At 41.3% G+C, this 26197-nt stretch overlaps 1 protein-coding gene across 1 annotated transcript in view; it reads right to left on the bottom strand.

Moving 5' to 3' along the window:
* The window catches only part of ADAMTS17 (ADAM metallopeptidase with thrombospondin type 1 motif 17), a 192240-nt gene that overhangs the window by 97757 nt on the left and 68286 nt on the right, over window positions 1–26197 (bottom strand). Inside the window, exon 8 of the mRNA XM_056347461.1 lies at window positions 19011–19116. Coding sequence (XP_056203436.1) covers window positions 19011–19116 — 106 coding nt within the window. The remainder of the gene's footprint in view (window positions 1–19010; window positions 19117–26197) is intronic.

A 26197-nucleotide genomic window follows, 5' to 3' on the forward strand; every position in this document is an offset into this window, starting at 1 on the left:
GCTTCAGCAGTTTGATAATTACGGCTTAGATTAAACCACCATCTATGCTATTTTTAGCTTAAAGTGAAGATTATATGGTGGAGTCTATTATTTTAGGTTTATCTCCAGGGACATTATTATTTCTAGCAAAACTACATTTAACGTAATTTTTAGACTCAGAAGTTCATAGTTATTCTTGTTTTTAAACCTTTGCGGGTTTTGAACACAGCAGAAACATTAACATCAAGCACATTTTGTTTGATGCACGCAGGAATAATTTAACAGTCTATTAGTAATTCTAACTTCAAAACAGTAAAGAGTGAAATTCCTGCTCCACTGAAGTGAATGGGAGTTTTGCCACTGACTTCAATGGAGCCTGGATTTCACTCCAAATATTTTACCCATGTTGTTTCTACACACAGAGAAAACTTCACATGCTAGGAAGAAAGTTCCAGCAGTATCCCTCCAATGCAAATAAGCCCGTCTAAAGTTCTCATTCCTAAAAGTTAGGAAAGGAAGAGCTATGTACCATGAAGCAAGGTATGTAAGCTTGCTGGAAATCTTCCAGAGGAAAGTTTGCCCAGAAATGCCAGTTTAGAAGGCTTGTGGGCATGCAACAATCATGTTAACTTTTCTAATGGAAACAAGGCAGGTTTCCAAGGTTTCTTTCAGCTTGCCTGCCCTGTGACTGCCACAATGCTAAGAATCAAAGTTGGGTCCTTTGGGTTTCTGCTCTGTCAGGGCTTCTATGAGATGGGACTTGGCAGCCCTCCCATTCTGGCAGCTTCCTGAACAGCCTCCTGGTCGGCACTTCAGCTGTTCCACTTAAGAAGGGTGAAAACAAACCATCTTCCTGAGTTTCCAAGTGTTTTAGGCTCCCTGATTTTATCTCTTCCAGAAAAGGCTAGTGTTTGGTCCAGAGCTGTTCATTAAGAAATGCTTTAGCTTTCTGATTAATGTCATTTATTCTTTGTTAAATTTGTTGAAAGTGGGTTTTTTTGTTGGCAAACAAGGGCAATGTTACTAATTAGTACATTCCTGCCTTTACCTTTATTTTAAACCTGACCTAATGAAAGATATCTGCCTAGGAGAAATGCTGAGGCTAACATTCATTACTTAGCTTTGACTTTGCAGGGGTGTTTGAGGCATGTAGAATGTATTCTTTATAAAGACAGTCAGAACTCACATCTCAGAGTTATTTACAGGCTTCTTCCAAAATCCATTCAATTCTTACATGTGTGAAAACTGACACCTTTTGGAATCATTCCTGATTTCTTAGCAGAAATTCTTTTAAAAAATTAAGCATAAAGGAATTGAGCCTGAGCTATTGGTATAAAGCAAAGGAGCTCTGCTAAGTCAAAAGAACTATACCGGTTTATATTAGCTTGGGATCTGGCCTCAAGGTACATAGGCAACCTCTACTGGCCTCTCTGTGATGAGTTTCTGGTAGAATGAAACCAGTAACACCTTTGGAGCCTGTTTTAATTGGCAGTGCAGAACTTTCCCCAGCATCTACTTTACCTTACAATGACTCACTTGAGGAAAGGATTAAATAACCTGCAGGACTAAGGCATACCCTAGCATGCTAACACAGTCTTTTCTGAAGTTCAAGGGTCTCCAGCTACATCAAAGGGATCAGTTTTTCCTAAACACATAGTAAATGTAATGCCATGCTGATTCTTTTCACTAATGAATAGTCCCCGTCCTTTTAACAGAAATAAATCGGACAGAGCATTATGTGTTTGTACTAAACAGCAGTGCAAGTGCTGATTCAGTATTTTTCATTTTCTTTGTGATCATCTAATCTTACCTGCTATTCAGGAGTTCACATGGAATTAGAAGCAGATAATCAGTCCCTTGAAATATTTTGCTTTAGGAAGGAGTTCTATTCTTACAAGAACAGATCTTGAAAAAAGAGCCCGTAAGAATGGCTTTTAGATTAGAAGTAGGAATGTCAAAATGGCACTATGTTACTGTAGGTAGTTAGGGCTTGGCGGCCGGAAGATGTCGCGCTGTACGGAAATATAGAGCCCCTCTCCAGATAGCCAATAGCGTTTAGCTTATGACGTAAGCAGACGGAAGTGACGTTGTAAACCCAAGCTATATAATGCCACGCCACTTATCAATAAACACCATTTGCCATCCGTCACGTTGGTGTCTGTGAGCTGATGGCCCGAGCGGCCTGGGGTTGGTCGCCGTGCCGTTCCTGAACCAGGTTGCCACGCCTCCGAAGGCAACACGTTACCCTGCAAATCCACTGCCCCCTGTGCTCTCCGAATCATAACTGTCCATTTTATTAGGAGCAACAAACACATGCTCCGTGTTACCCTTTACACTGCAAAGCCAGCAGAGCCATTACAGATGAGTAAGGCTCGATTTCCCTTTACGCTGTTACTACCACAGTCACTAGCTCCATTCTAAACAGGGTAAATTTCAGCCTTCAGTTCATCACATTCTCCTCCTGAAGACAGTGAGATTCCACAAAGGCAAGTAAGAACAGCTTAAGATTGTCAGCTCTTAAACTCCTTTCATTCTATGTTTATTCAGAGTAAGCACAATGGGACACTGGTTTCACACTCCAGCTTCTTTTCTAAAATAAATAATGCATTGGTTATCAGTCAAAGACACTAAGGCATCACCAAAAGAGTCCTGCAGCATATTCATTGTTGCTTATCATACATGAGTCCAGAAACAAGCTGCCTGACCAGTTTGATTTCTGACTGTTAACATAATCACAGCAAGACAAATTTTATGAGGATTCACAGGGAGGCAGCAACAACAGATCTCTTTGATGCTGTTTTTTGTAGAATGGAACTTTAAAGTAGCATTGATATGAATAAAAAGTAGTATGCAATCTCTCAAAGCCCTGGCCTCTCTGAAGTCTGTGCTCCTTTCCAGGACACTATTCTCCGTCAGAGTCTATGCAGCAATCAGAACTGGGTAAGGATGCCAGAATTACACTCTGGGCCTGAGCTGGCCAGTTTCTTGTGTAACCCTTTTTAGCATTTTTTGCTAAATTATGCAATTAAGAGCCATTTGTTTTCCCAAGCAATGCTAAATAAATGCACTTGCTTTGTTTATTTCAGTCATTAGTGGAGCTTCTCCCCTAGACAGTTAATGCAACTAAACTGCTCTGTTTATCCTTGGTGCGTTTTCCAGTGTTTCCTGTTATTCTTTAAAAGCCCGAGCCAACGTGCACCAAAGCCTGTGGAAAGGCTCCTACTGCCTTCAGTGCACTGTGCATTGCACCTCCAAGTTCTCAAGGTCATGTACACAAATCTTCATAGAACCACTGATGATTCTCAACAGGTTTCCTATTAAAAGCCCCAAATCCAAGTTAAAGGATAGTGCCAAGGGCTGAGGGAAACTGATTTAGGAGATGCTTTAAATTTTTTCAATAGCTGCAACTTTGTGGCTGGTAATAGACCACTTGAGAAATCCTCAGAATTATTATCACCCACTCCCGCTCTGATGAGGAGAAATTATGAAGTAGGGGCAAGAGGCAAGTTTGATAGAAAATACCATCAGCAGTAAAAGAAGAGCTTTTCTTCAGAAAAAGGCAGAAAGAGGGTAGCAAGTGTAAGAAAGAATTATGAAGAAGGAAAGCCTGAAAAAAACACACCCAGAAGTGGAAACACCATGAGCTGCTACAATCCCTCCGTTTCAAATAAACCCTTCAGCCGGCTGTTACTAGGAGTTTCTCCGTAACATCCCTGTGAAAGCCAAACCATTCCATTTGTCTGCAAATAATTCAGGGTGAGTCAGATGCTGGTTTACTTTAGAAACAAGTGACAGTGAGGACTAGCAATGCTACCCAAGGCAACCTGGCTGTCACCCCAGCTGCCTATTAAACTTCTGCATGACACACAATTGATTGCTCTCCACACAACTGGCACTAACCTCAAAGACACCATTTCTCCAAAGGACAGTGAGGCTGTCCAGCTACCAAGAAGGAAATGATGACAGTGGTCTGTCTCTCACTTCTACAGAGAAGGACATCAAAGGGAGACCCTTTCTCTTCCTGAAGAACCAACCCACAAATGGCTGCAACTGTGGAAGCCCAGCAAGACTTTAAAAAGGATGAGCTCCTTTAGGGCCACTTGCCTGCAGAACAACGTGGACTCAAAGAACTGAGCAAAGGGCACTACAGTAATGTCACAAAAACAGAGGGGGACAGGAGAAGGTAGCAGTATCTCTTGCTCCAAGTGTAAAGCTCAGCGGGGCCACTAAGGTTTTTACATTCCTGACTGATCTTTGTTTGCTGGAAAACATGTTTTTTCTACCTGTGTTTGTAACAGATGCCTTAGCTTGCAGCTGTTCTCTAAAAGGCTTTGTTTCTGCAAGGCAACAGTGAATTGCTAAGAGCTATACACAGTACCAGGAATTGCATTTTCACAGTAGCATATGAAAACAGTCATTCCTTGTGACCTAGCTTGCCATGACTCACCCAGAGGTAATCTAGTATGAACTGCAAAGCCAGGATTTAGCACAAGATCTCTTTCTAAACCCCACTGGAGAAATATAAATGCAAAGAGATGGCGGACTGGGCAACATCCTTGCATAGAGTGAGAGGGAAGGAAGAAGGGGAGCTGTAATTTATCTGCTCTGGCACTTCAGTGTGGGCAGGATGACAGTACCCCATGGAAAGCCTGCTATTTAGACATGCTGTGGGCACAAACGTCATCTGTTTATCCATATGAAGGACATAACTGAAGGACAAAATTTCTCCCCCTTCCCACTTCCTATTGGGTCTCAATGAATGGTTGAGAAGGGAGTCCTGTCTCTATAGTTCATCCAATCTCAATCACAGAGGAAGATGCTGGTGTGGAAGGAGGTTATACAGGGTGCATGGCTGACAGCTGAGAACATTAAACATGGCCATTAAACTCAAATCACTATAGGTCACTAAGCAGAGAACATACATCAACAGTTCTCAGCAGCTACTGTCTTGGGCTGGATTTGAACCAGCAACTTAGAAGCGGGAGACAGTATATCACACAATCAAGCCTGTGAGCCGTCCAGTCCCAAATCGAGTTCAATGTTAGGAATTTTTATTAACATTTGAAATTGAAGCTGCATCACTGGAAAGATGCCTACTTCTGAACTGGTTCAACATGTTTAACATTTCAATATAAAATGCTGATATCTTGCAAGTTACGAGGTTTCCAACTAGTTGAGAATAAAGGCATAACGGAGGCAGAAGTTAAATGGGGTTGCTCATTAGAGCTGGAAATTTAATAGGAGCTGCAGTGCAAAATGAGGACAGTAAGTTTAAGAGTGATTTAGGAAGGTGATGCATTTGCAAAGCAACCGAAGAGAGGCAGAGACAGCCAGAAGGGTCGGAAGGCAGTCCAAGTGAGGCTTGGATGGAGGGCAAACTAACAAATGCTGAGGAAACACTGAGGTGAGCTGAGCTGGGGAGGAGGCAACGAAACAGCTTGCGTAACATTCTTACAAAAACAAGGGTCACTAAGACTGTTCGCTTAATGGAAAACAGGCTTTTTCACCTTGCGCTTTTCAAACATGTAAATGCAGTTGCTTAAATATAACTTGACTCTTTCAGAAGCTGTCAGGAGGTACTTTGGGAAGCTGTGATGAAGACAGGGAGAAGACCCTATTTAAAGCATTTGAAGAAAAAAAAGATGGTCATTGTGTACATAACATTATCCAGAACAGGGGTGTTCAGGATGGGTGCTGAAGTATTGTTGTTTTTTTTATCAGGAGAGATGACATTTAAAGGGAGCCATGACTACTGGACTCTTGTTTTCATAACCAAGTTTATGTCACTCTCCAATAATGAAGTAACCAGATATTTTATATGGTTATCTACTCATCAAACAGCCACGAAGTCAACAACAGCGAGTGAGAACACATGAACGCCTATGGTGAATAACAGTGTGGAAAGCTGTGGTTTATTCAGCTGCATGACAGATCCAGCTCTTTATGATATGGTTTTCATTTAAAAAGAATTAGTTCTTTTGCCATGGAATCTGGAAGGAAGCAAGTATGAGTTTGTGCCGCAAGGGACAGATAGCACACGTGAGAGACTGGCATGGCGAGAATAGGCAGTGTGGCCTTTTACTCACTCAAACATTTCGTCTAAAAGCTTGCTGCTCGCGTGATCCTAGATACCTGTAACAGAGCTGGCTAAACCCCACTGACATCACAGAATCATAGACTCTTTTAGGTTGGAAAAGACCTTTAAGATCATTGAGTCCAACTGTTTAACCCAGCACTGCCAAGTCCACCATTAAACCATGTCCTTAAACACCGCATCTACACATCTTTTAAATACCTCCAGGGACAGTGACTCAACTGCCTCCCTGAGCAGCCTGTTCCAATGCTTGACAACGCTTTCGGTGAAGAATTTTTTCCTAATATCCAATTTAAATCTCCCCTGGCGCAACTTGAAGTCATTTCCTCTTTTTTCTGTTACTTGGGAGAAGAGACCAACACTAACCTCACTACAACCTCCTTTCAGGTACTGTGACAGTCCTTTTATATGACTTGATCAAAGCTGGGCCAAGGCCATGAAGAGCAGGGTGAATCATCTTACGATCTTCTCCCCAGCAATAATATCCCATGCTCACACTATTGACTACTTTTTCCAGCAGACATTTCCTCATGCGATTCTCTTTCCCAAATCCTTGCCTCTTTTGCAGAGTGGCTGATTCACAGCAGAGCAGGCATTGCTTGACATACTGCAAGATATTTAGTAAGATGAAAGAAGCCAGGTGCGATGCAACCAAACATGATGGTCTGTCTCCACTGTATCTAATTTGTAGGATGTGGTCCCAGGATAGCAACCTTTTCTGGAAACAGCTTCAGTGTTTCTGGTAAGAATCAGCAGGTCCTGAGACTGCAAGGGGAGTGGTGTACCTTGTGGCAGAAAAAGGAGTGCTCCACCAAATACAAAGTCCTAGAAAAATCTAAACATGATCAATATATGTACAAATAAACTTTGCAGAAACTCTGCAATGAAGAGGTAGCATTACCTCAGGAAAACACCCTTCCTCCTTCTGACCTTAATGCTCACACCTTTCCAAGTCCCATGTAGTATCTAATGCAAATATTTAAACATGAGAGCTGTCAACCTCTAGCTCCAGCAATACACATTCAGATTCAGAAAGGACTGGGATTACACAGCATAGTGTAAACTATTCAGTACCAACTCAGCACCGGCGGGGTCCTGTCCTGTTTAGAATCCTAACTAAGTTACAACGCTCAGTTATCAGGGATGAGTGTGTAATGGCTGCAACAGCCCACCCCCCCACTGCACAAGGACTCAAAAGTGGCCACAGCAGTCCACTCATTGTGCTGATGCAGCAGGGGCTCACCTGAGCCTACACGGGCAATGGAGATTTGGGAAAGGCTCATGCAATGAATCCAGTTACATGACTACTGCCCAACATCACATGGGAATGACTGTCCAGGACTAAAAATGCTCTTTCTCTGCCCTCACACCCTCCCAAAGGATCAGGAGCTCAGCACAGTTATGCTTATGGTAACAATTTCACTATCTTTCGTGATCAGAGCACACAATGGCTTCCATTCCAGCCTTTGTTTTTTTGGCTCTGTGGGCCTCAACATCACACAAATGTAGATTCCTGGCCCCTTCGCATCCCTAGAGCACTACCCTATCTCCACATCATCCAACCAGATGCTCAGCACTTCTAAACCCTTTCACATGCTTTGATACATGCCAGCAACAACGCAGAGACAACAGGTTTCTGACACAGCAGTATTGGTAAGAGTGAAGGCTTGCTTTAACAGTCCAATCCCTGTGGAAAAGGTGAACACAGATATATCAAAAACCACTCATTGTAAAACATGCATCAGTGACCCTTTACAGGGAATCACTTCTCTCAAGCTATCAATGAAGAGACACTGGCTGCCTGTCATGGTCACAGCTGAGCTATGACCCTAAAGCAAGAATAAAGTTACCTGAGGGCCAAAGGGTAACGTCTCCACAAAAATGTATGCACTAAGCTGTCTCCTTGCCCTCCAGAAGATTTCATCCACTTCTTGGACATAAAAAATGCTCTCTCTTGCTTCAGTCTGGTTTCAGAAAACAGAGAATTGTTGCGGAAGGTGCACACTGACTATGAATGAAACAGTGGTGGGCAGAGAAAAGACTGCTCATTTCTTTTTTCTGGTGAGTAGAGGCTGCTGTGCTCCATCTGTAGCTCCTTGTATGCAGAAAGCACCCTGGTGCATCACAGAAGTAACACGCTGAAGGGTAACAAGCTGTTTGCTTTCAGCACTGCCTGAAGTGGATGGGAACAAGACCTCAGGAAATGTGACATGCATTTCCTCAGAAGATGAAAAGGGAATATAAATTGTAGGGTAGAAAAAAGACAAAACCCTGGGATAGCTGGGTGGGATTTCCCACCCACTAGGGAAGAGAGACAAAAGCTCAGTAAGAACGGCTGACAGGTCTGTCACTCAAAGCGTTAGCAACCTAAGGAGAAGCTCTTGCATGCAATCACTTGAGTGCACTTTTCCAAAACTCCTGTGAAACCAGTGAAAGCCTCCAGTCAACTACATTAATGACGGAGCATCAAACCTGAATGAAGAGATGCAAGACAAGACATCCTTAAAAGAAATGCAAGGAGAAGCGAGAAATGACGGAGCACATTTGCCAAATATGTGCAACCCAAGTAACCACAACTGTCCCACACTCTACCCCATCAGGAAGCCACCCACTTTCAAGCACTGGGGGAAGCAGGGCAGCCTGGGGAATGCACTGTAGGAGTCAGGAATGCTGGCTGCCTTCCCCAGGCTGGAAGATGAATTTTCCATTCCTGGAGGTGATAATGAGGAGATGACCAACATCAAAAGACAAAAAAGGTGTGAAGTAACTGTAATATATATAAATTCTTCCAGCATCAAGCCTTCTGACGTCCCCAGACAAGCCAGTGGATATACGCTTTATGGTTTCCAGAGGACCAGAAGTCCTTTTCACAGAAATATTTTTCAGCCTCTTTGATTCTTCTTTCATGGTCTATGTTGCCAACCACTGTGGGTTGCAGACACAGTGCAAGAAGAAATCCATCCTATGTGACCCTCTTACAATGATTGACGGGTGACTGTAGTGGACAGTAACAAACCTGCGTGGTCTCTTTTGCTTGGAAAAATAAAAAAAACCACAATCTGTCTAGAAAAAAGTTGCACAGGAGATGCATGATCCAGTTCTATTAGTTGCAGATATAATCTAGCAATGGATCAATCTGCAGTAGTTCAGCTGAAGACATGCTTCAGCTGAAGATGTTTGCTATAAGGACATGGCATTTTCAGTGGTATCCTTGTCACAGCCACTTCCATCACTCATGAGTGCTCTTCATCCTTATGGAAACTTTGTTTCCCATAATGCTCCTCCTATATACCAGCTCCCTAAACTCTTGGGATTTTTTATAATGTTGCAGCTGGGAAAATAATTCATAATACCAGAACCATCTGGCCTTGGCTGTTCATAAATGATTTTAAAAGCTGAGCACACTATCTCACTTAGTCTCACTCATTTGATCAGCAGGGAGAGACTTGATACCAAACAGGAACGTTGCAAATTATGGCTTGGTATCAAAACAATTTGGAAATTATATGTTCAGACCAATACTGAAGTGAAATTCTTTGGGTAGTGGGTGTGCCTGGCTGCCTACAAACCTCAAGGCTAATGAAGCCAAGTTTGCTTTCATATTGTCTAAGAATGCCACATGAAGAAAGTAAAAAGCAACTTGAAAAGAGACTCTTTCTTTGAATAACTTTGGCTTGAAATGTTAATGTGAAGACAAATTACAGAGAAATTACAAAGAAAAGCAATCTGCAATTTTATCAAAATTTGTCCATTGATGACCATGGTGCCTCGTGATGAGTACTAGGGAAGAGTTATGCCCTCTTGGACTAAAACTATCCCATGTTACATTGCAAAAAGCTTTACTTGAGATAAAGGAGGCACTAGACAGGAAAGAATTCACCCATTGAAAGGTGCTAGCGGTTGTGTTTTCCAGAGGAAGAAAGGAAGCTGTGCTTTTGTTTTGAAGGAAAAATACTTTTCCTTAATATAAAGACTACCTAAACTAAGAAGCAAACTGTTTCTAGGGAGCATTTCTTTATCCTGTCTAGTTTTACGGTGTATAATTAAAAGTTATATTGAAAACACTAGATTAGAAACCTGCCACTTCATTAGCTATCTCCAGAGTGATGCCAGCAAACAGCAGGGTGGTAGGAAGGGAGCCCAGCTGGTGGCAGGTGGAAGAGACAGGCAGGCTTTGGACTCACTGGCACGTGACAGCAGCTGCCAGAGGGCAGACATCAGTAATTTCTGAAAGGTCAAACTGTCCTATATGAGGATAAGATCTGGTATACAAAATGAGTGTCTCAGTGCACTTATTTTTAAGGCTTAACACCCTAAGCTAATTAGAGCCCAGTAGAAAGGAAACTTTTCAAGCAAGTGAGAATATAGCATTATGATCAGACTCCTTTTGCTTTGATTTGTTTTACCTAAAGATGAACAAAAGCAGAAAACTAAGAATACTGTAGGATATTCTTCTCTTTTTTGGAAACTGGGGTTCAAGTAAAGACACAGATGACAAAACTCCCTGCTGGTTGGATCCCACCATGGAAAGAGGCCCAGCATCTGATGTAGGGAGGATTTTGCAAATGGGAAGGGATCTATAAGAACAAAGACCACCTGTTTATTTAGTTTGTCTAGTAAACTTTTTGCTGAATTTTATTCCCCACACACCTGCTGGCCAAAAGGCAGCCAACAACCTTGTTCCACTACAGTGCAGCCTTCCACTGACATAACAGTAAAGGGAACCACATTTCTAGAGGCAACAACTTTTCCACTGGCATTGCTGCTGCTGAGTTACTACCAAAAGCTTTTCCAAGTGACAGTCTGGGATTTATCACCTTCCCCAGCTCTGCAGTCATTTTCACCTGGAACCTGCTGAACTCAGCAGGCCAGGCAGACAGCATGGGTTACAGACTATTGGAACCCAACTGCTAATGGAAAAGTAAATATTTCGGCTAGATCACTGCCCTTGTATTAAAGCAAATGATTATTTGGTAAATGGCACTTGCAAACCTAATGTTTCCTGTGTTGGTGTGTACTGTAGAGGTTGCACAATGGGGACTTTTACTGTCCCTGTGTTTTGGGTCACTGGGTGCACAAGGCTATTGCCAGCAAAGCCAATGAAGTATGAAACCAGAACCCTTGTAGCAAGAAGCATACGCAAGATTTGCCAAATCATTATGGTTCAGCTATTTAACATGGCCTTGGCTTACTCAGCAGAATAAGTCTTCAAAAAGAAAGACATGGCTGGCAAAGCCACAAAGCTATTGATTAAACGAAAATTGTGTTGTCTGGGAGTTTCTAAATGATTGTCATTTGCCTGCTTGGTGCAGTTTTATTATGTTAACTAAAGCTGTACAAGATGGTCAAAAACAAAGAAATTAGAGAGACTGCAAGAGAATGTTGCTTCACTAGGGATTACACAGACATCCTTCACAAAGCATAGAGTAAAACCATAGAAACCCTTGCCCAGAACCACACTAATGCTTGCCACAATAGTCCAGAAAGCAATGGGAGGTAGACATTCCCACGCCCAGTTCCAATGTAGTCACACTCCAATACTGTAAATAAACTATCCAACTTGAAAGATACAAGGCTGAGAAAGAGGGAAAGTACCCCACCGCCACGCTACGATTAGCAGGTTCAGTAACTGTAACAGTAACCTGTAAATATCTTGCAGTTTTACATAAAACTAAAAGACCCATCTGAAAAAACAGGCCTATTATCCAAAGTCTGGCACATGATACTACTCGAACCTCTCCATTTTTCCTTCCCAATCTTCTTTACCTCTGTGTGATTTTCCCCTATGTGATATCCTACTGTCATTGCAAAACCAACTTGCCCAGACAAGATTAATACAACAGCAATGTTTTACTTCTGGGATTCGAATTAACTTACTCAGGTATCATGTACTGTATTATGTTGGGCAAACAAACCTTTTGTTCAGTGGTGCTCCATCACTACCTCTTCCTCAGGCCAAACCATCCATGCTTGCAGTCTACACTGATTTTTCTTATTTACATATGTTTAGATGTATATCTGCCTTTGATCTCTGCTTCCTTTTGACTAACTTAGGACAGTTTTCAGAAAGCTATTATCAAGCTAATAATATCAAGCTACTTAGGTACTTTTTCTTTTTTGGTCTAAAACAGATCCTTCAGTGTATTACCAAAAGTGGAAGAAGCATGTCCTGAAACTTTAGGCTATACCTAGTTCTCTCTCAAAACCAGAATATGATATTAAATAACTGCTTTGACTAGATCATACTGATTTTAATGTATATATGACATTGTTGCATTATGTCCTTTTGGAGTTGTACAGAGAAGGGCAACTTAACTGTGAAAATGTGCTTGCAATTATCGGTGGAAGAAGAATGAAACCTGGGAGGAGGGGAACAAGAAAAGGGAGCCTGGGAACAGAGAGAGACATTCCACAACAGATTTACAACACAAATGGCAGAAAATAAAATTAGCAACTCCAGGGTGGGTACGGACTGTTGCCAGCATTTTTGGCCAGCCTCAGGGTATGTCTACATGGCAGCCAGTCATTCCCAGTAACCCTGAGACTGCAATACACTGGAACAGTGACATGCTCCTGTGAGATTTAAAATGGACAGTGCTGGCACTAGTAGAATATAGCTGCGGCAGTAACTGCCTGTATCAAACTACCCAGCTACTCAGCAAGTCTTGCTGCAGCAACACAGTGACTAGTAGCTGAGCTTGCTAGAGTAAAGCTTGCATGGAATTGCCTCTGGCTCCAGTCCTCCTCGAGATCCAACTGACCTTGATTCTCAACCCCTCCAAATGCAGACATGGGAGTTCCAACACATTGTCTTTTGCAGCATGGTCAAAAAAGCCACACAGCATTTTGACAAAAGCATGGAGGGAACTGTGCCATAGCTCTCCACCACAAGATAGAATCTACATCCAAACTGCCAGCAGTGCCACTGGAGAGGTTTATCCAGTTACAAGACAGATCCTGTCAGTCACAGGCTGCACCCTGAGCCATCACATAGCTGGACACTACCCTACAGGCCCACAAGATGGGCACCTCTTTGCAAGGTCTCTCTCTAGTAAAACATCCATGCACAGGAGTGAATAAGATGTGTGTGAGCATGTGTTAAGTTAGGATCTTTAACTACATGATGAAATACTACCTTGTTTATAGAAGTTTAGCCTCATTTGAGGGACAGAGGGATTAGAGTTAAAATTGAAATTGAAGCTGTCCAGATAACCCTGAAACTTTGGTGCTTCTACATGTTTGATTCTGCAGCTTTAGTAAAGTTGGTTTTAATGCTTTTGGGAGGTAAGAAGTAATCTGGGAATTGCTTCCAGGCCATTAATTGGTGTACTTTTGCAATAGCAATGAAGAAAATGTTTCACAGAAATCAGATCCTGCCTGGTAAAGGTGGGACTAACTCTTGCCTCTGCTACACTTCAAACAGCAGTTGCAAGGTCTGCCTTCTTTTCTTGACCGATCTCGCTGTCAGCACCTTAACACTCACCTACTGGTTGCTTTGCTTACACTTCCGAAAACCAGCTCTTCACAAATGCTGTAAAGAAATCCTTGTATTTGCCATCACTAAAATGCAGATGGTCAAAAGAGCAACACTGAACAGAAGAAGCAGCACAGGTGGGAGCTTTTTTGAAAAATAGGGTTAATGTTTAAAGTCAGCCAGCATAGAAACTACACTCAGCTGCCTACATTGGTAGAGCCATGCATTCAAGGCTAGACTATGGTGAGCTGCTCTAAAAAAGAGAGGGTTGTTACTTTTTTTTTTTTAAAAAACCAGCTTCTTAGCTCCCACATCCTGCACCTAAATGTTATAATCCCAGGGTAAAACGAGAGAATTTGTAGCAAAGGTCCCTCCATTTTTATATCATTTCCAGAACCACTCCTCTTGCAGACCACTATGATTCCACTGGAATCACAAAACAGACTGCTTAAGAAAAAAAAGCAGTTTTACATTAGCACAGTGGGCACTCTGCAGCACTACCTGAATGCTCAGATCTGGGTCCCATTTACTACTGTGGTCCTCCGCTTCCATGTGAAACTTTTCATTTTTAAAATGCATTCTGACCAAATCTTTATACATTGCAGGGTGCAGGAGAAAGGGGACTGTTAATTTCCTGTTTGGTTCTTAGGAATTAAGCTTATATGCCTGCACCACACTGACCTACCTGGCATTGCCAGTGTAAGTTGTCACTTACTTCAGGGCATTATTCTGTACCTTTTGGATCTGCTCAAGACACTTTCCCCTCCAGCCTGCAATATTTTCATTTTGCCTTACAACTGTTTGCATGACAGACTCTCTCTGCTGGGTGCTGCACTAGACAGATCAGGGAGGTAAGTTTATTCACACATCTATTAGCATAAATATTAGGCCACAAAGGCAACATCTAGAGAGTGCTTTTCCTTTACCTGCAATACCACTATTGCTTGAGACACACCACAAAGGCCATATTTAATTATGCAGCAAATATTTATGTACTCTAAAGTAATTTTAAGAAGCTACATTTATCAATACTTAACATCTAAAGCAAATAATCATACTGGACAGAAACCTGCCAGTTTTAAACTCTTCTCTTGTCTGATTCCAAATCTAGAGCTGTTTGGTTTGTGCACTATAGGCTTTTTACCTTTGGACTCATTTTTGTCCTCATCTGTTTCAGCTTCAAGTTTGAGGCCTTGCGGTTTCAGACTGTTGGCAAGGGACTGCATTTTGCTTATTGTCGGTTGATTTTGATTCACTTTCTTAAGGGCATCTGACACAGCGTGGCTTCTAGCCATACCACCTCCGGCTATTCTCTCACCAACTAGGCAGTGCCAGGTTCCGCTAGCTCATGAATGGGAATCTTCCCTCCTCACCCAAGTCTGCCCCCCATTCCACAACAGGAAAGCCAAGGCTGTTGAAAGAAACAGGAATGGCAACAAAGCTGGCATTGTTGTCCTGAAAAACTACTGGCAACAGCCCACTCACTTCATTGAGGGGATAACGGATATAAGGATGAATCCCAGCTTTTGTTTAAAAAAATTATTTGCCTTTTTCTTTGGAGAATTACTTGAAAATTGTAACAATGTCACTGCTGTAGGCAAAAAGAGAACCAGGGGAGGGGGAAGTAGCACTATTTTTCTAGTAAGTTACAGTTGTTCAGGGTAGTCTTTGGGGTATGAATCTCAGCTCAAGTTCTCACTGGTGCAGTTCATGGAGGAGGAGGGAATCACCATTCAGGATCCCATTGACAACAGCAGGGCATTTTCAAGCTCTTACTGATGGAGTTGCCCTGCCAGTTGAGGAAACATGAGAGTAAGAAAGTGTTCAGCATATTAAGCTGTTTATAATATGAAGACCTTGGACTTATACTTTTTAAGACTTCGGGGACCGCTGTGATCTCTGTGTCTTTCCTTTTGTGTAGATCAGAACACAGTACTCCACCCAGCAATCCTTGGATGAAAACCAAATAACTGTGGTTACATTAAAGTGTGTTATTTTGAAAGACATCTACTATTGATCATGCTAAACGAAGGAACAAGACTTGCTGAGGGTCCTGTCGTGTGGTAAGAAGTTTATGATTTGCAGCCCCATCACACATTTAGTTGTCTCTACCCTGCCTGTTACTTTTTTGTAACAGCAAAATTCTTCTCTTGGACTCTCTGAAGGAAAAATTGTGTCTAAATACAAATGGATGCTCCCTTTGTGTCCATGGACCAAAATTATTGCTCCAGATTTGAAGATATAAATACAACAAACACTAAAAAGTTATATCACTCACCCCATCCTCAAGCAACAACGACTCTATAGGTGAACGCTGAAGATGAACTCTAACCTCACCCTATAAGGTGCGGTTAAGCCTCACCCTAACAGACCTATTTAATGATGTCTCCATGTTTTCACAGTGCAGCTGTTTGTAATAATGTTTTTTTGCAGTGAGTCCAAATGACATTAGTGGCAGATTAGGAATCTGACACATAAATTAGTAATCCATTCACTTTTTCCAAAGTCTACATCAGAAAGTATCTGTGAATGCCAAATTGGGCTTGTGATCTCCACTGACATTTGTTAGTCTTAGGGCAAAAGTAACAAATCTCAGCTTTTCTACACTCATAAAGGAAATCAGCCTTCAATAAAGCTCACAATTATGGCTCTCCAAAATTTATATTTTTGCCAATATGGATGTGAGATCTGATTGGATTTTTTTATTTCCATTAAGAAACTTGCACTTAGTTTTCCTCGGTTCTCACTTTTGAACCTGAAGCTCATGTGAGCTTCTTTGTCTGTCTCTGCAATGCGTTTCCTTTTTCACTTAAAAACTATAGTTTGTAGGTAAAGTCTGCAAACAATCCTGTTTGCAGAAGACATGCTGAAACAGGACTGCTCAGAGCATCCTGTTGCAGTTCAAAAACAGGAGAATAAGGAGAGGCCTGATACCTATTAAGGTCAATGAAAAGACTCCTGTTGACTTCAAGGCCAGAAGGGCACCAGCAAATTGACCAGATTTTGAAATAAGTAACAAGACCACTGGTGGATGACAGTATAGGGGGATGTTTTTGATGCTCAGGTTGGGTGGTGACAGAGAGTTGGCATTTCCCCCCCTTTGTTTGTATTTGGCATGCTAGGGTTTGATTATGCATGCTTATGGCTGGGCTTAAACAAGGGAAGAGGGGGCAGAAGGGCTGGAGGGCTTGCTCCAGTGTGTGATAGAGAATTGCAACTCATTGTCAAACAAGCTAACCTGGAACATGTCCCCAAAACACCTGTGGCAGCAGAATCGTGCCAACAGCTTCTCTAACTTAACCCAGCTGGCTGCTTCAGTTGGAGCCTTCCTGGTTCATCTGTCTTCTGAAAGCTACCTCCCCCGGACCCAGACACTTTAGGTCCCTAGGCTGGCTCTTACAGACCCTCCACACCTCTCCAGTACCCAAGTACTCTTCCCAGTCCCTTTTGCCTGAGCCTGTTCTAGTCTCTCTGCTCTCAGTAAAATGGCTCATGAGGCAGCTTCGTTAGAAAATGCAGTCTCCTTTGCCTTTTGTCCTCCTTCAACTGTAATTATCATTTAAGCTCTCCATCTCTCCCCACAACAGGATCTAAGACTCTCCTGAAGCAGAAGATTCCCTGCACAATAGCACACCCACTGTCCAAGTCCTCCAAGGTAATGAACCCAAGCCATGCTTTATTAACTCCTTTAGACATCTCATACCCAACTCTCAAAATAGGTTACCAAGATAGAGGCAAGGAAAGAAAACCAGAAAAGAAAGGACATTATGGTCTTACCACCAAAACTGCACTCCGAAAAGAAAATGGCGTTTGCTATTTTCGGCACAGATGGAGAGCTGTATCCCAAAGCATTACATCCCCTATTTATGTTGCAGATTTTTTGCAAGGCATTATTACAAGGAAGCTTGACAGCTCTGCTGAGAAATTTGGCAAACACAAAGGCAGACAAGTCTCACTCTTTTACACAGCTGGATTTTCTGTAGCTCAAGTATTTTTCCCTCTTGCTCTTGGCCCATCCAAAGATGAGTGCTGAATTCCCCTTAACATTACCCTCAGGTTAATTTGTTATTAAGTTTAGGCTCAGTTTAACATCTTGGCATGCAATTTAAATAAAACCAAAACCAAATGTCCTTCATTTCTGTTGAAACCACCCTCGGTTTGGCTCAGCTGCCTTTGGTGTCACTGGAGGGTGAACAGGAGATATATTTTCATCTTGTCATTTTTGGTAGCAATCTAAATATCCTCCATGCAACTTTGAAATATATTGCCATAAAATAATTATTTGTCATGGAATGAGATTGGCCAGAATCTGAACACAACATACTGGCTCTGACTTAACTGTCAAATACTTGTTACTGTAGGAAAGGAAGACACAGCAGACACATAAAGTGTAGGATTCCAGAGGGTGCAGACAAAACTTATGCACAACTTCTTACTAAAGGAACAATGGTGGGATTTCCCACCTTCCATCCAAGAGTCCAAAGGAAGGAGTACTGAAAATCCCATAGGTACAGCCCTTGCCCCTGTATATATTTGTCCCTGCTCTAGTTCTATACCTTACACAGTCTAACTGTGACGCAGTGCAACCAGAGTGATGTCAATGGAAAGGGAAAAAGCTCATAAACATTATGAGTAAGTGGATATTACGCTTAGCCTGGAAAGCAGTGGACCTGGATGCTGACCTTTGCATTAACTCATTAACTGCACTAAGGTGATGCAGGTGATTCCTCCAGTCAATTTTGTTTTCCTCAGTCCGCGGGATATTTACAGGGGGCTTTAAAAAAGTTTTCAAAGTCACCTGCAGAAAGTACTCTGTAATCTTATTCTGCAAATTTCTGTCTGACTAGGAATTATATTGTTCTTTGCTTTTTTCCCCGTAGTGTTCAAAGTGTGTTAGTTAGCTTGACTGAGCAGATCAATCAAGGTATATAATTTCTTTCTGTTCATCAAATACTGCTTAAGTGCATTTCCAAAACACTGATGCTTACAATTTCAGCCACAGTAGATTACTTCACATGCAGAGATGAAACCATTACCAAAGTATTTAACTATTAAAATCCTTGACATAGACATGTGAACTTCAGCAAGAATTTAGCAAGTGTAAAGATTTTGAAGCTGATGTCGTTTATGTGGACCTATTCTACAATATAAACAAAATTTGTCTCTTAACTACTTTCATCAATCAATCAATCAATTTCATCAATCGTTGAAGAGAATGAGGACTCTTTGTGCTACTCAAAATCAAAACATAGAGTGGAAAATAGGGGAAGATCAAATAGAAAGATTTATGTGTGCTGAAATAAGTGTTTACATAAGTCTCCTAAAAATTAAGTTTTTATCTATCTGCTAGATTTATGAAATCGTAACAAACATGCCACACTAGTAATTTCACTTGTATGGCTTTAAAGAAAAGTATGCTACAGTGGCATAAGTAAAGAAAGAAACAGAAGGACAAGTTCTTACTTGTGCCCAAGTTCATGTGCAATTGTAAATGCCAGATTGAGACCGTTGTCTTCAGCAAGAACGCACTTTCTCTTGGCACTGCAGACCCCTCCCAGGTAAGCAATTCCTGCAACAGAAACACAGAATGTTCCCATCAGAATCAGTGAAACAGCCCATTCATTCAAAATGTACCACAGTAACTCAACCAGAATGATAAAAAAATGCACCCCGTGTGAAAAATGTTAGAGCAGATAGCACACAAAATCACGTGAGTATTTTGTTCATTATCCTATTGAAAAATCAGTCTAGAATTTTGTCAGACAGGGAACAAGTTAAGCACACTCACCGTCACTGCTTTCATTAGAAAATATATTTCACTGACTCAAAAATTCATCTAAGCTTGTCTATTAATGCCCTTTACAACAATGTTGGAAGATGCAGTGAGGTAGCCTTAACAAGCATTTAAAAGCAGTTCTCCCAATTTTCAGTATAAAATTTTCTCTCCTTGGGGAGAAGGAATAAAACAGTAAAAGCAGAGACCTTCTTAAGGGATCTTATGTTTTCCCTTATTTTCATACTTAAAGAAAGCAAGAGTGGCAGAGTCAGAAAAGCTGGCAAAGGCAAACTCCTGATGGTGAGTCACAAAGCCGATGTAGGAAGCAGAACTCTTCTACGACTTAGTGGAATTTAGGATTTGATCCCATGGAAGATTACACAGTACTCTCTAGGCCTGTTTGTGTGGGCACCACAAATGATTGTAGGCTGAAGTAAAAAAGGAATTCAGAAGTTATGGCATGAAACTTCCGCTATGGAAAAACAATAGCCTTCATACGCCCTTCCTGTGTTCAGACTGTCCCCTGCAGAAAGTACCGCTGTACTTGGAAACATTGTGATGGCGTCACAGACCATGCACAGAACAATTCGCTGATGAGATTTTGTTTCATCTGCCATCTAGAAACCACAGTTAAGCCATTGGGAGTTATGCACAAAGGTTAAAGACAGAGCCTAAGGATGTCTCTATTTACACAAGTCCTTCACTGTCAAAAAGCACCTCTCAAAAGCCACACAAACAGTTCAAATGTGCATACAAAACAAGATTTCCAGATAGCATGCAGTAACCTAAATGCCAAGTTCATCCTGCCACTTCACACATCCTTCTGCCATGCTGGAAGAAGAGGAGGTATAAAGACCTTCCAGAAATGCCTTTCAACTTTTTCACAGCAGATATATTTGTTTATATTTAGCAGGAAACAAGAAATCTATTTCCTTGTTGCAATACTGGACTTGTAGAGGGGTAGCTAAGATCTAGCTATCTTTAATGAGTAGACCACAATCATGCAATGGAGATACGATCTCCTGGGGCGGGTTTTTTTTCTGTCCCATCTGTCAAAGTTGACAAAGCTGTGTTTATAAGAGTGCAAATGTAAAACTTCAAATCTGGAAAAAGTCCAGTTCTGTTCTTATGGGTTTTGATAACAATTTGGATACGGATATTGTTGCCAGGAGATTCTGGATGGAATGAAGGGATGGGCAATAGCCTTCTAATTCAGCACTAGCAGTAGAATGAAGGCAGTGCAGAAATCAGACACTAACACTTGCTTACTTTGAAAGCGCTGACTGTGGAAGACCAGATTCACACCACATGCAAAGTACGAAATCAAGATTTAATCTTTTTAAATCAATGACCATAGGAGGCTGGATTTCAGCACTCTTCTTAAACTGACTTGTTTTTTACTTGCAGAATAGTCCTAAGGATGTCAAGGAACTGCTCAGGAAGCACTATGTTACTTCGAGAAAGATTTTTGAGATTGCAACCTCAGTCCACACACCTGATAGCCTAATACATGGGTCATGGGACATGGGACAAGAAGAAATGGCCTCAAGTTGCACCAGGGGAGGTTTAGATTGAGTATTAGGAAAAATCTCTTCAACAAAGGGTCAAGAATTGGAACAGGCTGCCCAGGGAAGTGGCTGAGTCACCATCCCCGGAGGTATTTAAAAGATGCATAGATGTGGTACTTAGGGCTGTGGTTTAGTGGTGGACTTGGCAGCGCTAGGTTAAAAGGTTGGACTTGATGGTCTTACAGGTCTTTTCCAAGACTCTATTTCCAAGTGGTTCTATGATTCCACAGAACAGAATCTCAACTATAGGCATCTGCAGTGTGTCTTGGGCTATGAATATGCCTTCTGTTTCTTTTAAAGACCACAAAACATTTCTGGTTGATTTCTGAAAGGGAAGTTGATATTTCTCCTGATTTATATCTGCTACTGTGCACCCTTATGGTGACTTGCAAATAATACCCTCACCAATAATAGTCTTTTGCTTCCAACCCTACTTGGCATCAGCAATTTCTGGGAATACTGTTGGCAGGAGGAAAAAACTGTTTAGGAAAATGTTAGTTTATTGTAAAACCAATAGCAGAAGGTCTGAGATTAAGAGGAAATTCCAGATTTTGGTTAAAGGGAAGCAAAAATTTAATATTTGAGTCACAGAAGCTGAAGATGAAAAGGAACAATTAAGGGACTTAGCCAACCCCCTGCTTCTTTAGATTTCTGCCTTTTTGACTTCTTAAATCCTCTCCCAGCATGCACACGTGAAACAGGGTACTTGGGAGGAAGGATGTTTCATGCCAAATTGCTAATGCAGTCCATAGCTGCCTCTCAGCTGGAAGATACTGTGTTGTCACAGGAGACAAAGTTGTGATGCCCCATCCATCAACTGCCGGTAATCCTGATCGCCAGCTGTGAGAGAGGAAAACTAGTGAGGGTTGTCGCATTTACCTTCACTCCCTAGCATGCCCAGCCCAGGTTCTTCCCATAGTGGTGTCCTCTAAGTCACTCCTGGAGATCTTTCTGCCTTTTGGGGATGAGGAAAACATAGCTCTGTAACAAACTGACCCAACTCAGCTGAAATACACTTCTACAGGATACAGAGGGATATTCTGGTTACCTTTCAGCAGTTTTAGGTACAGCTAACTGCAATGACCAGAGCAGGATTCTTACTGAAAGTGTTTAATTCCTCTTACTAAACCTGATTATTCCTTCTTTATCTTCCATTTAATCAGTGCCAAGATGTATGTCAGTGTATCTGACACATGAGGTTTTAACTAAGAAGTAACAAAACAGTCGCTTGGTGGTCAATCAGGCAAACCAGTTTGGCTTGAAATGATTCATGCCAATATCCTTCCGATAAATTCATAAAATGAGTCCAAGTCAATGTTTGCTGTCAGTTGGAGATGGAAAGGAGCAATATTTCCATGTTTGGGTGATGTAGTGTAGCAAAATAGTCTAGTTCTGTCAATATATTAAGAGTGGTTAAATATCAATGTCAAATACATTACCTCAAAAGGTAATTGTTCTGAAGTCTTTGTTTAGTGGTTCTAAGCCCCACTGAAACTGACTGGCTCTGTCACTGTGCTCTGCTAAAAGCCTCATTATTCAAAGGTGAGAAACCAACGATTAAGGACTTGTATATCCACCCGTGGCTGAAAAAGAAGTGACTGTGGCTCAGTTACAGACTCTTAGTCACCATATTTTTATTAGTTATTTTCAATGCTTAATGTGAATCCTGTGTGGCCATTTTATATTTACAATGAACAATTTAAAAATGTAGACATCTAAAATTAGTATATTATTACAGTTATTGATTATCTGTTGCAGTGGAGCGCAGGGATCTGGCAACATAGGAACAGAAGTGGACAGGCAGGGAAACACAATCCTAGAAGAGCAGACAGCAGAAAACTTTGCAGTACATGAAATTAACTCAGTAAGAAGTTCAGCTCATGAACTGCTGAGTGCCTGTAAGTAAAAGTCATTCTAGAACAGCACGCCAGTTATAACAAATTGTTATAACATTTTAAGCCTGAAAAAGCTTTCTTCAGAAATGTTTTTGAAATATATATTTTCTATCAAACTATTTCCTAAGACTATAATTTTCTTTTGGACTAATACACCTTACTATTAATTCTTTCCTTAGAACATAAATAGCAAATACACTATTGCACTGCAAACATAACAGAGTTCTTTAGTAAATATATCTAAACCATTAAGATAAATGCAACTTTTCTGTAACCCAATACAATGATCCATATATTTGATATGCAGAGAAAAAATACGCCTTTAACCAACACTGATAGTAGAACAATGCCTTGGTAGCTGCATTAATATGATTTATTTTCATCATTGGGATGAATGGAAACTGCTGTTTGCCTCTTAAAATTCCAGATTTTTATCTGACCCTTTCAAGTCTGCAGAACTAGGACAGAAATTTCATTAATTCAGACATGATTGCGAAAATTCTGGCAGGTTGTGGTTCTACCAGGCGGGAATAACATAAGAGGAACTTCTCTTATTTGGTAATTTTGCTTCTGGCCCTGTCTGGGAGACAGGTGTGTGAAAATGAAAAATAGGGAAGAAAGCTGAACTGTTGGTTGGTTGGGTTTTTTTGTTTGAGGGGGGTGGTGAGTGGTTTTTTTTCTAAAAAAACCAACTCACACTTCTCCTGTGTTCATGCAAATATACACAGACAGTGGCCTTCTTCAGGGAAAAAAAGACCGTATCTTTGCAGATGCAATACTGACAGCAATCAGCACAAATGAATTTTTAATATCAAAAAAATTCAAGCAGGAGTATCAGCAGTAGAGGGAAAGGAAAGCTAATTACTATTTTTACTATTACCAAGTGTGAGGGTTTTTTCCTTTCTCTCATGAGAAATTGCATAATTATGGTCCATAACTTCTGTGCTTGGGTTTGAATGTGCAGAGCTATCTGCACTTCCACAGCAAACCTTAGGACTCAGGCAACTGTGTAAACTCAGATTTATCCAAAATGTTGTCATACATAAACAGTTTGCAGCTGTTGGCCTTTCTGCCAGCTAATGAGCCCTCTACTAGCAGTATCTCTAAGGGGAATGATTACATTTATCCTACCAGCTCAGCTAGGCATTAGGATATTACATACTTGCCACAGTGATAGCCAAAGCTGGAAGAAGACAAGTTCTGGTGCCTGGGTTCACATTTCAGTCTATTAGAAACACCCAGGACCTCCTTCTGACAACTGCAGAATATTCACTCAGCAAGTGGTTTGCCCAGGTACTCCAGCTTTCAACTCTCTACTGTCTTGTTTTCATTGCACTCCTAATACTTTAATCTCTTCTTTTGCCAGCCACCTCTGGATAAAGAACTTCTACTTGATTAAAACTTGGCTAGCTTTCCTCTTCTCACTGTATTTGCTTTGGGAAGGGAGCCAAACTCAAAGTCCTGAAGTCTCCTTGGCACAAATGGAGACTCACTGCATACCCACATGCACAGAGCAAACCTCCCATTCCCCACCATTACTAGTTTGGTGTTGAGCTGATGTTCTTCTCATCCTCCCATGATTTTCAATTTGTGCAGCTCACACGTTGCCATCAATTACACTCCTGCAGCCTCTCTTAACATCCTACATAAGTAAACTCAGGAAACCCTAGAAGTGATTCATGCTCTGCCTTTCCATTCAACGGCAATGATATGTTTGACAGAGATGCCCTGCCTGTATTTACACATAAATCAGTCACCAAGGGAATCTTTCAGTGCTTATGATACTTAAAAAGGAAAAATACTTTTCCTTTCTATAAAGCCTACATATAAAAAGTTCCAAAATTTAAAAACATTAAAGAAGTACCCACTAAACTGCCTCCAAGATAGCTCATAACACAATCCCTGTTCTACAGCTGAATAAATAGAGGTCCCAAGAAGTCAGCAGTATCCAGGTGAAAAACAACAGTATCCACAGAAGAACCCTCTCCAACATGTACAACTCAGAGAGGCTAAGGTTGTTATCATCACTGTCCTACTCAGCCTCCAGTTCCAAGTTTGGTTTACTGGAATCATCCAGAAGAAGCTAACAGGGTGAGCTGTTCCTTCATTTTATGAGAATGTGCTATTTCAAAGCCAGACATGCAATTTTAGTGGCACAGATTAATTTGGCTTAATGCTGGATAGTCATCTAGATGCCAATTTCTGTTAATCTTGCAGTAACAACCTGGTTTCCATTAGAGTCTGATATTCCCGTACAGAAACTGTTTTTCTGAGCAATAATTCTCATTGTCACTGTATTTAATGAAAAACACGCTGGAAACAATACATTTATGAATCACAAGTACAGGGATTATATAGTACAACCTTCCAATGCACAACACACAGTTACAGTCAGATACGAAAACAAGTTAGCAATCATGCCAAGTGCTGTACCCAGTGTAAGTCATAATATTATGAAGTATTTATATATAGGGAACTCTGATGCCATGGAGCCTCTGATGGAACAGGCTCCCAGGCACTGCAAGAAGTCAGCCATAGCCTACTTCAAATAGGCCTCCCCATAAGTATTCCTTTACCCTTAAAGGGAATGTGAGACATGAAATAAACTCAATTTCTATGTGCCTGAGAAATAAATCTACACTGATAATGAGAACACCATTTTTCCTCTGTTTGTGCTTAATCAAAGGACAGAGGATATAACCCACTGTCTGTCTCATTCTCTTAGTGCCATATAAGAGACAAAAATGAGTTCAGGAAAGATATCAGTTCACAATTTACTTGACCTTGTTGAGTGGCAGAACATCAGCTCCCTGCCGAGGGCTTAAATTCCCTCAAGGTGGGCGCTGGTTGAACTGCATTGAGAAAACAAGGCAACATAGGACTGGTTCAAATACAACCCTCTACACAGGACTGGATAGGCACTCAGATAACATGGGAATAGTCAAAGTTCTCAAAAGAAGTTTGTAATTCTGCAGAATTTAAGCTAAAATACCACACAGGTAGGTGTATTGTGCATATACGACCCCTACTTTTAGCCGGTGGAGGAAAGTAGTGGAAGTAGTTTCCAGCACTGATTTTTTTTGAGCATTGGTAAGCCCATGCCATTTCTGCAGGCAGATGATGATCAGGATTCCTGGGAGTCCCAAAAAACCTCTAGCTAAGGGCACATGAGATTCACTCCTCTGACTCTACAGCACACATTTCGTTTTATACAAGGTTTTCAAATTGGTATTGAAGTCCCAATATATCTTCCTCCCTGCCTCACTGAGAAACTGGGAAGTACTAGACCAGCTTTACAGAAAAGCTAATTAAGACAAAACATTCAAATAACTGGTAAGATCACACACGAAGTCACCACTACTTCTGAGAGTACACAACAGACCCTGACATCCTGTACATAGCCAGCTTGTT

This window comes from Falco biarmicus, chromosome 7 (genome assembly GCF_023638135.1).
Source record: "Falco biarmicus isolate bFalBia1 chromosome 7, bFalBia1.pri, whole genome shotgun sequence".
In the NCBI taxonomy this organism is placed as follows: Eukaryota; Metazoa; Chordata; class Aves; order Falconiformes; family Falconidae; genus Falco; species Falco biarmicus.